Below are 12,458 nucleotides of genomic sequence, written 5' to 3'. Positions count from 1 at the left end.
CGTTTTTGATGCGTTTTTCAAGCATGTTTTGTTGAATTTTGCATTTTTTCTTTATTTGTTTTGCTTTTTAATCTGCCCAACAACAAAATTAGCTAAAACGGAAATCACGGCAAAAATGCAGTACATGCTTTTCTTCAGCTTCTCCATTGAAGTCTTTTGAACCAAAAACACACCATTTTGCATTTAAAAAGTCCATGACCCATCTCCTAAGTAGATGTGAATGTGTCCCATCATGTTAAATGGACTGTAGTGCATTTCTGCAAAAAGCACTAAAAAACACATAGGTGTGAACCAGGCGTCCGGGAGTTCTTTAATAAATAGCCGGAAAAGGTGGTTAGAGTAGGCACCCGGAAGCCTGGGGGAGGAGAGATGAGTGTGGGGCACTGTCAGAGTGCGACTCGGATTAAAGGTGCAAATACGCATGATGCAAAGACCTGGCACCATTGCTAGTGCCCTGCATGGCCACACTCAGTTACACGGGAATGCGCTGGCGTTCACCAACACAGGGATCCACATGTGCACACACCCACGCACATCCTTATCCCAGACTGCTGCCAAACGCTCTTTATAAGAAGGACAGCAATGTTCAAAGATTGTTGATCTTAGGCTCTCCAGTGCTCATGTTCCTGTGTTTCCTTTGCTCCTTGGACCTCCCATTAGTGACCCAGCTTGCTTCTAGACCCGCCTCCTACCCAATTTCTGGTTCTCACCTCGGCTCACTGTTACAGACTCTGCCTTCTATGATCACTCACATATGACCTTGGCCTGCTCTCTTGACCACACGTTTGGCTCCTGTGCATGACCCCAGCTCTGTTTTGACTATGCTTCCACCACCAAGTCTGCTTGATCCTCCATGTATGCCCCCTGCTCTGGCCCAAACTACTCCACCTTCTGCCTGTCACAGGTGCTACCTATCTCCTGCTGCTGCTGTCCTGGGCCTGCCTCACTACTAGGGGCTCCAGTGCTACAGCTGACTTCCTGGACATCATTCTTCCTTTTCTTGCTCTGCTCTAAAACACCCCAAACAGATATTGCTAAATTGTTTATATGTAGTATTAGCAGCCTGAGATGTAGGTGGATGGAGGCAATTAAAAGTAAATTAAAGAAAAAAAAAGTGCCTCAAATCCACCTTGTTTTGGTAAAGAACTAGAAAGGGCTATTTACAGGATACGGCCACCAGTTCAGAGACCCATCTCGATGTTGTAGCCATGAAAAGCCATGTAGCCATGAGAAACACTTTCTGGATTAATGAGCAATCACTCTTACTTTGGTCAATTGTGTGTATTTTCCCAAAAGGATCATTGGATTCGTGCCTTACATTTTGTTCCTTGTTTACAGTCCCTTGAAAAAGTATTCCCACCCCTTGAAATTTTCCACATTTTGTCATGTTACAACCAAAAACATAAATGTATTTTATTGGGATTTTATGTGGCAGGTCAACAAAGTGGCACATAGTTGTGAAGTGGAAGGAAATACGTGGTTTTCAATTTTTTTTTACAAATAAATATCTCACAAAATGTTGCATGCATTTGTATTCAGCCCCCTTTACTCAGATACCCTCAACTTAAATCTAGTGGAACCAATTGCCTTTAGAAGTCACCTAATTAGTAAATAGAGTCCACCTGTGTGTGATTTAATCTTAGTATAAATGCAGCTGTTCTGTGAAGCTCTCAGAGGTTTGTTAGAGAACCTTAGTGAACAAACAGCATCATGAAGACCAAGGAACAGACCATACAGGTCAGGGATAAAGTTGTGAAATTTAAAGCAGGGTTAGAGTATAAGAAAATATCCCAAGCTTTGAACATCTCACAGAGTGCTGTTCAATCCATCATCCGAAAATGGAAAGAGTATGACACAACTGCAACCCTACCAAGACATGTCCGTCCACCTAAACTAACAGGCCGGACAAGGAGAGCATTAATCAGAGAAGCAGCCAAGTGGTGCATGGTAACTCTGGAGGAGCTGCAGAGATCCACAGCTCAGGTGGGAGAATCTGTCCACAGGACAACTATTAGTCGTGCACGCCACAAATCTGGCCTTAATGGAGGAGTGGCAAGAACAAAGCCATTGTTGAAAGAAAGCTATAAGAAGTCCCATTTGCAGACAGCGAGAAGCCATGTGGGGGACACAGCAAACATGTGAAAGAAGGTGCTCTGGGGTCAGATGAGACCAAAATTGAACTTTCTGGCCTAAAAGCAAAATGCTATGTGTGGCGGAAAACGAAAACTGCAAATCACCCTGAATACACCATCTCCACCATGAAACATGGTGGTGGCAGCATCATGTTGTGGGGGGTGCTATTCTTCAGCACAAGGAAGCTGGTCAGATTTTATGAGAAGATGGATGGAGCCAAATACAGAGCAATCATCGAAGAAAACCTGTTAGAGCCTGAAAAAGACTTGAGACTGGGGCGGAGGTTCACCTTCCAGCAGGACAACGGCCCTAAACATACAGCTAGAGCTACAATGGAATGGTTTAGATTAAAAAAGCATATTCATGTGTTAGAATGGCCCAGTCAAAGTCCAGACCCAAATCCAATTGATAATCTGTGGCAAGACTTGAAAATTGCTGTTCACAGCTGTTCTACATCCAATCTGACAGAGTTTGAGCTATTTTGCAAACAAGAATGGGCAAACATTTCACTCTAGATGTGCAAAGCTGGTAGAGACATACCAAAAAAAGACATGCATCTGTAATTGCAGCGAAAGGTGGTTCTACAAAATTATTAACTCAGGGGGGGCTGAATACAAATGCACGCCACACTTTTCAGATATTTATAAAAAAATTGGAAAACCATTTGTCATTTTCCTTCCACTTCACAATGATGTGCCACTTTGTTTTGGCCTATCACATAAAATCCCAATAAAATACATTTACGTTTTTGGTTGTAACATGACAAAATGTGGAAAATTTCAGGGGGTATGAATACTTTTTCAAGGGACTGTATACTCCAGGAATGTGGACTGTGGACAAGGCTGGAACAAGCCTTTTGGCTCAGGCCATAATTAGCTCTGTTTTTTTTTTTTAAATCTTTAAATCAGGTAAAGATTTATTGAGACGTCACAAAGTCATACAACCATACAGTACAGATATGGTTCACGAAGCTCTGCTTCTTAAATTGCCATGCAGCTTCTGGTTGACGTAAGCCACAAATGAGGTATCATCTGACTGAAGCATCGTCGGTTGCTCCTGAAGCTGGTCCATTGCTGTACGAATAGGTGAATGGCCCTCCATTTGAGAAAGTTGATGAGAAGGCTAGACTCCCTTGGCGACCATGACCCTTGGAGGAGTGACACCTCCTTAGCCCAACAGGCTGGCATCTGTTGAGAACCATCCAGGTTCACAGGAGAATAAAGGAGGTTAGCCACTAGGTCAGAAATATGCTGGTCTAGGGACAGAGGTCAAAAGACTGGAAAGCTTGCCCTATGCAGTCAGCACATTGAGTTGAAGAGGCCTGGAATGAAACAGGGCAATTACCACCACCACGGGGCCCAGAACCCAAACGCAAAATCAGTCCGCAGGGAGCTTTTTCGACTGTAGGGTCCAGATATGAGCTTGGAGGATGAACACTAGTTCCTGGGTATTGAACACTTGGGCCAAATCCAAGACAAGACAAGTAGTGGGTTGGATCCATCACCTATTCCCATAAGTTTAGAATCCACCAGAAGCACTAAATGGTCTCCATTGTCCATCCCACATGGCAAGCAGGGCACAGGAGGAGTGATTCTTCAAAAGGTGGTTATCCAGATACTCAATATATTGGATTACCTGAGCGTGCAGCAATGCAAAAATCAGGGGCAAGCACCTTGATGAACTCCTAGGGGGCTGTGGACAGGCCAAAAAAAGAAGAGCCACAAACTGAAAGGGCTGCTTGACCACCACAAATTGCAGGATCTACTGATGCAGGGGTAAAATGGGGATGGGACAGGACGGGGTGAGTACAAAACTGTATCCTTGATGTTTATTAATGCTAGAAATTCTCCTTGTTACAGCAATGCAAAGACAGACCGGGCGTTTTGATTTTAAACTTTTGGACCCACAAAGAGACCACAGAGAACCTTCAGTCTAGTACAGGACAAACTCGGCATCACTAGGCATTGGAAAGAAATAGATTTGATAAATTTCCCTGAAAATTTTAGTCTGAGACAAGTGGTACAATCACTCTCAAAGAGTGAAGTGGTTGTAAGGCAGTCTGAAGGGACTGCAATCTCAGCATAGAGGTGTGCAGGTTTGAGGGCATAAAGCAGGGAGGCAGTAGAATAAACCACTAGTTGGGAACTTTCTGCTTCCTCCACTTTGGGAGTGCATACTAGCAACTCATCCACAGAGAGGGTCTTCAGGGAATGGAACTACCAGGATTGCAGAGCACTCTTTAGCCAACTGTACAGTGTTGCACTGCTAAACTGAGGGTGAACGCCACACACAGAGTCCTGTGCCAAAAGGCAACACTACAGGCCTGCCCCCATCTTCCATGCAGTCGGGGTACAGTCTCCTGATGTGCTGCTGAGGAGTGAGCAGTTCTGCAGCTGTAATCAAATTTCTTCAATGGAGTCAATGCAACCACGTGGAAAAAGGTCTCTTGTGTGAAGATCCAAGTGACTTTTTCAATCATCCAGGGAATTTGTAAACCTAGGCCAAAAACCTGCTCTCAGTCATCCATCACCTAAGGACACTAGCAAAAACAGCTGCTAACAGCTTTGTGTGCCAGTGTCCTCACTTGAAGGTGGTAACATATAACCCATGGATTAATGGAGCTTATGTTCTGAATTGTACAATTAAAGTATAACTAAAGGCAAACCTTTTTTGTTTGTTTTGGATAAAGTGGAGGGGAGATTAGAACCCCGCCACTCTTTTTGTGGTCTGTGGACCCATTAGGGAGATTCACCCTTGCTATTTGTTCTGATTACAGTTATCAACAAAAGCAAAAGTAAAAGAAAATCCCAACATTTGGGTTGTCCCCAGAACAGGAATAGTGGGGATATCTTCCAATGGGGCACTAGTTTGGATGAGCCTGCTGACAATTAGGGATTCCCTAACTTTAGAGGGATTTTCTCTGACTTTAGTTTTAGCTATGGGACAAGAAGTGGAGGAAAGTCTCCCCACTGGCACACGGATGGCAAAAACAAATCTTACTGGAGTTATAACCCTTCCTTACACAAAGTGTAGATCCAAAATGAAAACAAGTTTTGCTTTTAAGTCTACTTTAAAGGGGTTCTAAAAGGCAGAAGGTTTTTTTTTTTTACCTTAATGAATTATACTAGTGCAAGAGGCTTACTATTGGGAGCACTTAGCAGGGGGGAGGAACAGCCAGGACCGCCGGCAGTGCACCCAAAAAGAAGAGGATCAGGGCTGCTCTGTGCAAAACCAGTACACAGAGCAGGTAAGTATAGCAAGTTTTTTTTGACAACCTTAAGAATCATTTCAAGGAAATTACTATTTTGTTTTTTAAAATAACTACCCATCATAAGCAGTAACAAAATGGTATAGCAGAGATTAGGCAAGCTGTAAGGTAAATAAAACAAGTTGCTCGTGCTAACAGGATCTTCTAACAAGTTACCGTTCACTGAAGATAATGCAGTCAGAAAACTCTTCACAGTCGGGTGTTTAAGAAATGTAATTGAAGGACTGGTTTGCTTGCAGAACTCTACAAATCCCTCTAAAGCCAAGGCAATCGAGGATCTCTCATCAGATATACTAGATGCCACTATAGACAAAGTCAGTAAAAAAAAAAGTAAATGTATACTGTAAGGTTATAACGGCATGCAACAAAAGCAAACAGCTGTTTTTGACAAAACCCCCAGTAGTTATTAGGCCCCCATTGTTGCACACAGGTTACTGATATTTATACTCCGGATCTTGTCGACAGAAAGGTCCCGAGTAAAATGTTCCGGAAAGACCTTGTGTAAACACAAGTATAGGTGCGTAAGCGTATAGATGAGTAACATTCTTCTTCATTGCCAGTGTTGTAATATGCTCATTTATACTTCCATAAACATGCTTTTAGAAGTGTAAACATGTATGGTCGCAAATTACTGCACTCAAATAGAACATTTTCTATTTTTGTTTTACAGCTCTGTACTCATTGCTGTATTACTGATCTGTACTCAGCCATGGCCATTGTTCAATAGACAACAATGCATCTAATTTCAAATCAGTAATTACTGTGTTTTTTTACTCCCGTGTGCCTTAATGTGGAACTCCAGCAAAAACCATTTTTTAGGTAAAGTGAGACGAATAAGAAAGTCTCAGGTTTTTCTAAAAAATGCCTTGTGTGTCCACATATGGAATATGTTTTTTCCATTTTCTGTTTGACCATTGTCACCAGAACAGAAACTGAAGGGAAAACTAAATGTTTTTTATTGCTACTGTCCCAGGCACAGCGGTCAAATGTTCCTATATTCCTCAACTTTGCGAAGATTTCCTCACAACTGCTATATTTCTGGGCCAAGAAATTAGAAGAAATTTCCCCAATACAGATATCAATAGAAACCTGATAGAAGTTCAAACAATTCTCCAGTTTATCACACAGGCTTTTTATGACTTTCCGCCTTTAACCAACTTTAATCAACTAGTAAACTTATTCTTCTGTTACAACGTAATGAAGATATTGATACATACCTAATCTAGGTATGAGGATCAATCGGTCTACAAAAATGACACAGCTTTTTTGGCACTTTAAATATGATACATCCATATCAAAAAACCTCCACCACACTCCCATTATGGTGAACATAACACGCTGACAGCGTGAGCAAAAAAAAAAAAGAAGCCGATCACCGGCTTCTGTCAAATGGACATCGGTCCCGAACAGTGAGAGCCACCGCCGCCTCATCTGTGCCCACCAGTGCTACCTGCCAGTGCATATCGGTGCCACCAGTCAATGCCCATTAGTGCTGACAATCAGTGCCTCATGATCAGTGCCGCCCATCAGTGCCACCAACCTGTGCCCATCAGTGCCATCAATGCCACCTATCAATGCCCTCCAGTGCCAACTATCATTGCCCTTCAGTGCCAAATTTTATAACAAAAACTATAAAACGGTTTTAATTGTTTTTTTTCAACATTTTCAGTCTTTGAATTTTTTTAGCAAAAAATAAAAAACCCAGCAGCGATTAAATACCACCAAAAGAAAGCTCTATTTGTGGGAAAAAAAATAATAAAAATTTCATTTGGGTAGAGCGTTCCATGACCGTGCAATTGTCAAAGAGTGACAGCGCTGAAAGCTGAAAATTAGCCTGGGCAGGAAGGGGGTTTAAGTGCCCAGTAAGCAAGTGGGTTAAAATCTTTCACCATTAAATAATCCAATTCTCTCCTTGAAATCAGTCCAGCTCCAGTTTTAACCTGTGATTACAGGAACAAGAGCCTGGAATGGATTGTAAATATATTGACAAAACAGAAACGGAGGTGTTCACTAACTCTGATGGAAGCAAACAATTCAAAATATGTCAGTTTATTAATTGTTCAACAACTCGCTTGGTCAATATGCTCACTTGTCCTTGTGGGAAAGAACAAGCGAGAACTGAAAGTAAGAATTGGTGAACACATTAAAAGTATCAAAAAGAAAGATGATGAACGCCCATTTGTGGTAAATTTCACCCAATTCCACCAAGGCAATCCAAAGAGCCTATATGTCCTAAACCTCCCACCAAGGAGGGGTGATTTTAATAAAATTTTGATTAAAAAAGGAGAAAATGTGGATATATAGACTTGGAATCTTAATCCCTAAAGGGTTAAATACAGAATGCAATTTACAAGCATTCCTAGAGCTACCCTTTATTATCAAGTATTGGGATGCCTGCCTTTACATGCACATGAACTTAAATGGCATCCCAGTCTTAGTCTGTAGGATTCAATATTGAGTTGGCCCACCCTTTGCAGCTATAACAGCTCCAACTCTTCTGGGAAGGCTGTCCACAAAGTTTATGAGTGTGTCTATGGTAATGTTTAACCATTCTTCCAGAAGCGCATTGGTGAGGTCAGGCACTGATGTGGATGAGAAGGCCTGGCTTGCAGTCTCAGCTCCAATTCACCCCAAAGGTGTTCTATCGGGTTGAGATCAGGACTCTGTGCAAGCCAGTCAAGTTCCTCCACCCCAAACTCACTCAATGTCTTTATGGACCTTGCTTTGTGCACGGGTGCGCTGTCATGTTGGAACAGTAAGGGGCCATCCCCAAACTGTTCTTACAAAGTTGGAAGCATGAAATTGTCCAAAATGTCTTGGTATGCTGTAGCCTTAGGAGTTCCCTTCACTGGAACTAAGGGGCCAAGCCCAACCCCTGAAAAACAACCCCACACTATAATCCCCCCTCCACCAAATGATTTGGACCAGTGTACAAAGTAAGATCCATAAAGAAATGGATGAGCGAGTTTGGGGTGGAGGAACTTGACTGGTTTATACAGAGTCCTCATCTGAACCCGATAGAATACCTTTGGGATAAATTAGAGTGGAGACTGCGAGCCAGGCCTTCTCATCCAACATCAGTGCCTGACCTCACAAATGTGCTTCTGGAAGAATGGTCAAACAGTCCCATAGACACACTCCTAAACCTTGTGGACAGCCTTCCCAGAAGAGTTGAAGCTGTTATAGCTGCAAAGGGTGGGCCAACTCAATATTGAACCACACAGACTATGACTAGGATGCCATTAAAGTTCATGTCCGTTTAAAGGCAGATGTCCCAATACTTTTGGTAATATAGTGTATAACTAGGGATATAGGAATTATGTGTCATCTTCTATTCCCCTTCTACTTTTAACCTGGATCTTTGGAACCTAAATGCTCAGTCTTACTGACTTTTGACTATAGAGCTTAAATTCTGACAGTAGTAGGCTGTAAAATAGGAATTAAATGTATTTATTTTGAAAGGAAGAAATAATTCAAAAGACCCACATAATGGTTGTTAGTCAAACACTTAAAGAGAGAATTATTCTCAAGCACTTATGCCGCGTACACACGGTCGGACTTTTCGTCTACAAAAGTCCAACGGACGCCGACGGACTAAAGCTGGCTGGTAATCCGATCGTGTGTGGGCTTCTCCGGACTTTCAGCAGACTTTTTCAGCCTCAAATCCGACGGACTTTAGATTTGAAACATGCTTCAAATCTTTACGTCGTAACTACGACGGACCCCGAAATCCGCTCGTCTGTGTGCTAGTCCGACGGACAAAAACCCATGCTAGGGCAGCTATTGGCTACTGGCTATGAACTTCCTTATTTTAGTCCGGTGTACGTCATCACGTATGAATCCGTCGGACTTTTGTGTGGTCGTGTGTAGGCAAGTCCGTTCGTTAGAAAGTCTGCTGCAAGTCCGCCGAAAGTCCGCCGGAAGTCTGTCGGACAGGCTGTCGGACTTTTGTAGACGAAAAGTCCGACCGTGTGTACGCGGCATTAGTATCAGTTTAATTACTCCTTAGCCGAGGTATTTAAAGTGGAACTTCAGGCATTTTTTCAACTTTCCATCCATTAAATCTTCTGCCCTTGTTGTTTTAACTTTGGATAGTAAAACATTTTTTTCTGCCAGTAAATACCTTATACAGCCCACTTCCTGTTTCTTGTCTGGTCATCAGCCTAGGCTTATGATATCATGCACAGCTCTCTCTCACTCTTGTGAGAGTTTGCCAGGAAGGCAGGGGGGTGAGTCATAAGAGGGCCAATGAGAGCTGCAAATTTACATCCACTTCCTGGATGTAAATCCAGGAAGTGAACAGGAAGCGGCTTCAGCTGCCCACAGTTAAAATGGTTGCAGCCAGACTCAGTGGAGGAAGATTTCTGCAGCATATTTGGCAAGTACAGAAGTTAGTTGGAGGTAAGCTCTAAATGCGAAGCAACTGCGGGACTTCTGTACAGAGGAAATTTGCTGAGTGAGACTGATAGGAGGAGGACGAGAGACTCAATCGGCCTGATGCACTATAGGGGAATGGTGAGCTTTTTGCCTACATGTGCATGAGAGTGCAACACAGGACCAGTGGTGGGACAAGGTCATTCAATGCCCAGGGCGAAGATGCCAAAATGTGCCCCCCCTCCCGAGCAGGGGGCGGAGCTAGTTGAAGCATGTGCAGTGCACCAAAACATATGTAATGGTGCGGGGTGCACCAGTATTACACACACACAGAGCCAATTTGACTGCTTTGATGATGGCTTGGTTTACAGCCAATAAGGAGTAATAGCAATAATGGCTGCCCAAGGGTAATTTCTTAAGATTGTAAATGGATCTCAAGAACTAGCTGAAGCTGACCTTGGCTTCTGTCAAATGGTCCTGCTGAATTTCATTCCATGTCCAGACTTGGTAGCTCCTGTATAAAATCTGTGTTGTTTTCTCATGTACATGGAGGCCTAGTGATTTCCCCAGCTCCTCAGGCATCCTGGGGAGCTGGGGAAATCACTAGGCCTCCATGTACATGAGATGTTTAGGACCATTCAGACATGTGTGTCCCGTGCAGGGCTCTCTTGTGCATTGTGTTCATCCCTGTGCCAGTGTTCTATTCATTTCTATTGGGACCCAAACATGCATGTCATATTAGAATACAGAGGCTGTGTGCATGTAACCTCATGTCCCAATAGAAGTGAATGGGGTGCTGGCACAGGGATGCACTGCATGCTCATGATGATAAATGACAGCCCTGGATGGGAGCCGCATGTCTGCACCTCATCTTAAAAAGTCCTTAATAAAAACAGAATCAGAAAGAACAGTTGTCTTCACAGCTGGAACTGTGATATCATGCCAGAAAGAAGGTTACCTGTTAGCTGATAAGAAACACATGAATCGCGCTAAATCATAAATAATAACCTAAATAACCATAATAATAACCTAAATAAATCAATATTCATACCATAAATTATGTGATCTAAAACAACCAAACCAAAACAGTTTGGTTATTTTAGATCACATAATTTATGGTATGAATATTGATTTATTTAGGTTATTATTTATGATTTAGCGCGATTCATGTGTTTCTTATTTGTATTTGTTATAGGGGTGTCATAATATTTCGAATTGCTGCTTTTCATAGTCATTAGCTTTGACTCACAGTTTTTGAGCTAATTACTTACACACACCTTAGCGCAGTTTTTTCTTCTTTCTTCACCTGTTAACTGAGTAGTAGCAGCCTCAGCAGCACAGAGACAGAGGAGAGAGACACACAACTCACTTATAGGACTGGAGAGGAGGAACCCGAGGGAAAGGGCACAGGAGGGGAGGGGTCACAACACAGAGGAGGAGTCACCTCCACATTGTCCAGAGCAGGGAGGAAAAAAACAAGAGGCTAGGGGGTGGATCTGGTGATGTCACACAGACATCGGGACACTCTGAAAGTAGGAGTGATAGGAATGAATGGAGAGGGGGAGGAGAAGCTGCTGTACAGGCAAGCAGAGGAGCAGGAAAGTTGTATGTATCTGGAATCATAGGAAAGCATTGATATGCTTTCCCAACCTCATGCGCCCCGCCCGCTGCACTCTACTGTCGCTCAGGGACTAGTACAGTGCACTGTGCAGGCAGGGGGTGGGTGTAGTGCTACGATCTAGAATACACGCAGGAACAAAGCCGCTCTCTGCCTACCCTGTTAGATTCGGCACTCGGCAGAACATTCTGTGCTGGGCATGGTTACACCCGGCAGACAGCGCCCTCTTCCCCCAACTAAATCATTCCGCCCAGGGCAGCTGCCCATCCCGCCCACCCCTAGTACCGGCCCTGCACAGGACAACATCCCCCCCCCCCCCCCCTCCCCTCAGCTGTAGTAGTGCAGCAAAAATACATGTCCTTCCAGCATACTTCCTATTCCATTCACCTCTGTGTTCCATCTGGGACTTCTCTGATTATCACACAGCCCAGCAATCCAAGTGGGGATTAGTGTGTGCATCCCAGAGACATTGTACTTTATATACCACTATTAAAAGGGGCCATGCACCGGATGGTGACCCTGTGACTACCATATCGCTATTTGGGACATCCTTACTTTCATTTATCCACCATAATGGGGGTGTGCGTGTATGTTTGTGCGTTGTGAGCAGCTGCTAACCCAGCTTTTGACAATGTTGTCTGTTTTAACTCTTGATGTGGTGAAGGTTTTTAGATATGGATGTATCATATTTAAAGTGCCAATAAAGCTGTGTAATTTTTGTAAACCGATTGATCCTCGTACCTAGACTATCTTGTGGATCTTTAATCCTCTTCTTGTATAGGTCTTTTGAGTCTTGAGGATCACACCCAGCCACTAAGAACGGTCAGTATACACAGCAGAGGGTGCTCTTTATTATCACCCTCCATTCTATACATAGTGAGATATTGCAGGGAAGTTTTATTCTTTTGTGCTTTTATAGCAATACATACCTGTAACTTTTTCTGACTGAAAAACAGGTGGAGGTTGGCTTGCCAGATGTTTTTTTACTGCATCTTCTGCTCTGAAATTCTTTCTTTGTTTCAGAATAGCTGCAACATCCTTTTTGTGCTTGTTGACAATGCAGGG

The 12,458-nt window shown here is 43.2% G+C and overlaps 1 protein-coding gene across 1 annotated transcript in view; it reads right to left on the bottom strand.

The window, feature by feature from the left end:
- Positions 1-12,458, bottom strand: part of TRANK1 (tetratricopeptide repeat and ankyrin repeat containing 1) — a 273,379-nt gene that overhangs the window by 147,417 nt on the left and 113,504 nt on the right. Inside the window, exons 13-14 of the mRNA XM_073630592.1 lie at positions 12,323-12,458; positions 5,558-5,704 (exon numbers count right to left, since the gene is read on the bottom strand). Of these exons, the coding sequence (XP_073486693.1) occupies positions 5,558-5,704; positions 12,323-12,458 (283 nt within the window). The remainder of the gene's footprint in view (positions 1-5,557; positions 5,705-12,322) is intronic.

This window comes from Aquarana catesbeiana, linkage group LG05 (genome assembly GCF_042186555.1).
Source record: "Aquarana catesbeiana isolate 2022-GZ linkage group LG05, ASM4218655v1, whole genome shotgun sequence".
In the NCBI taxonomy this organism is placed as follows: domain Eukaryota; kingdom Metazoa; phylum Chordata; class Amphibia; order Anura; family Ranidae; genus Aquarana; species Aquarana catesbeiana.
This window is presented reverse-complemented; position numbering and strand designations above follow the sequence as displayed.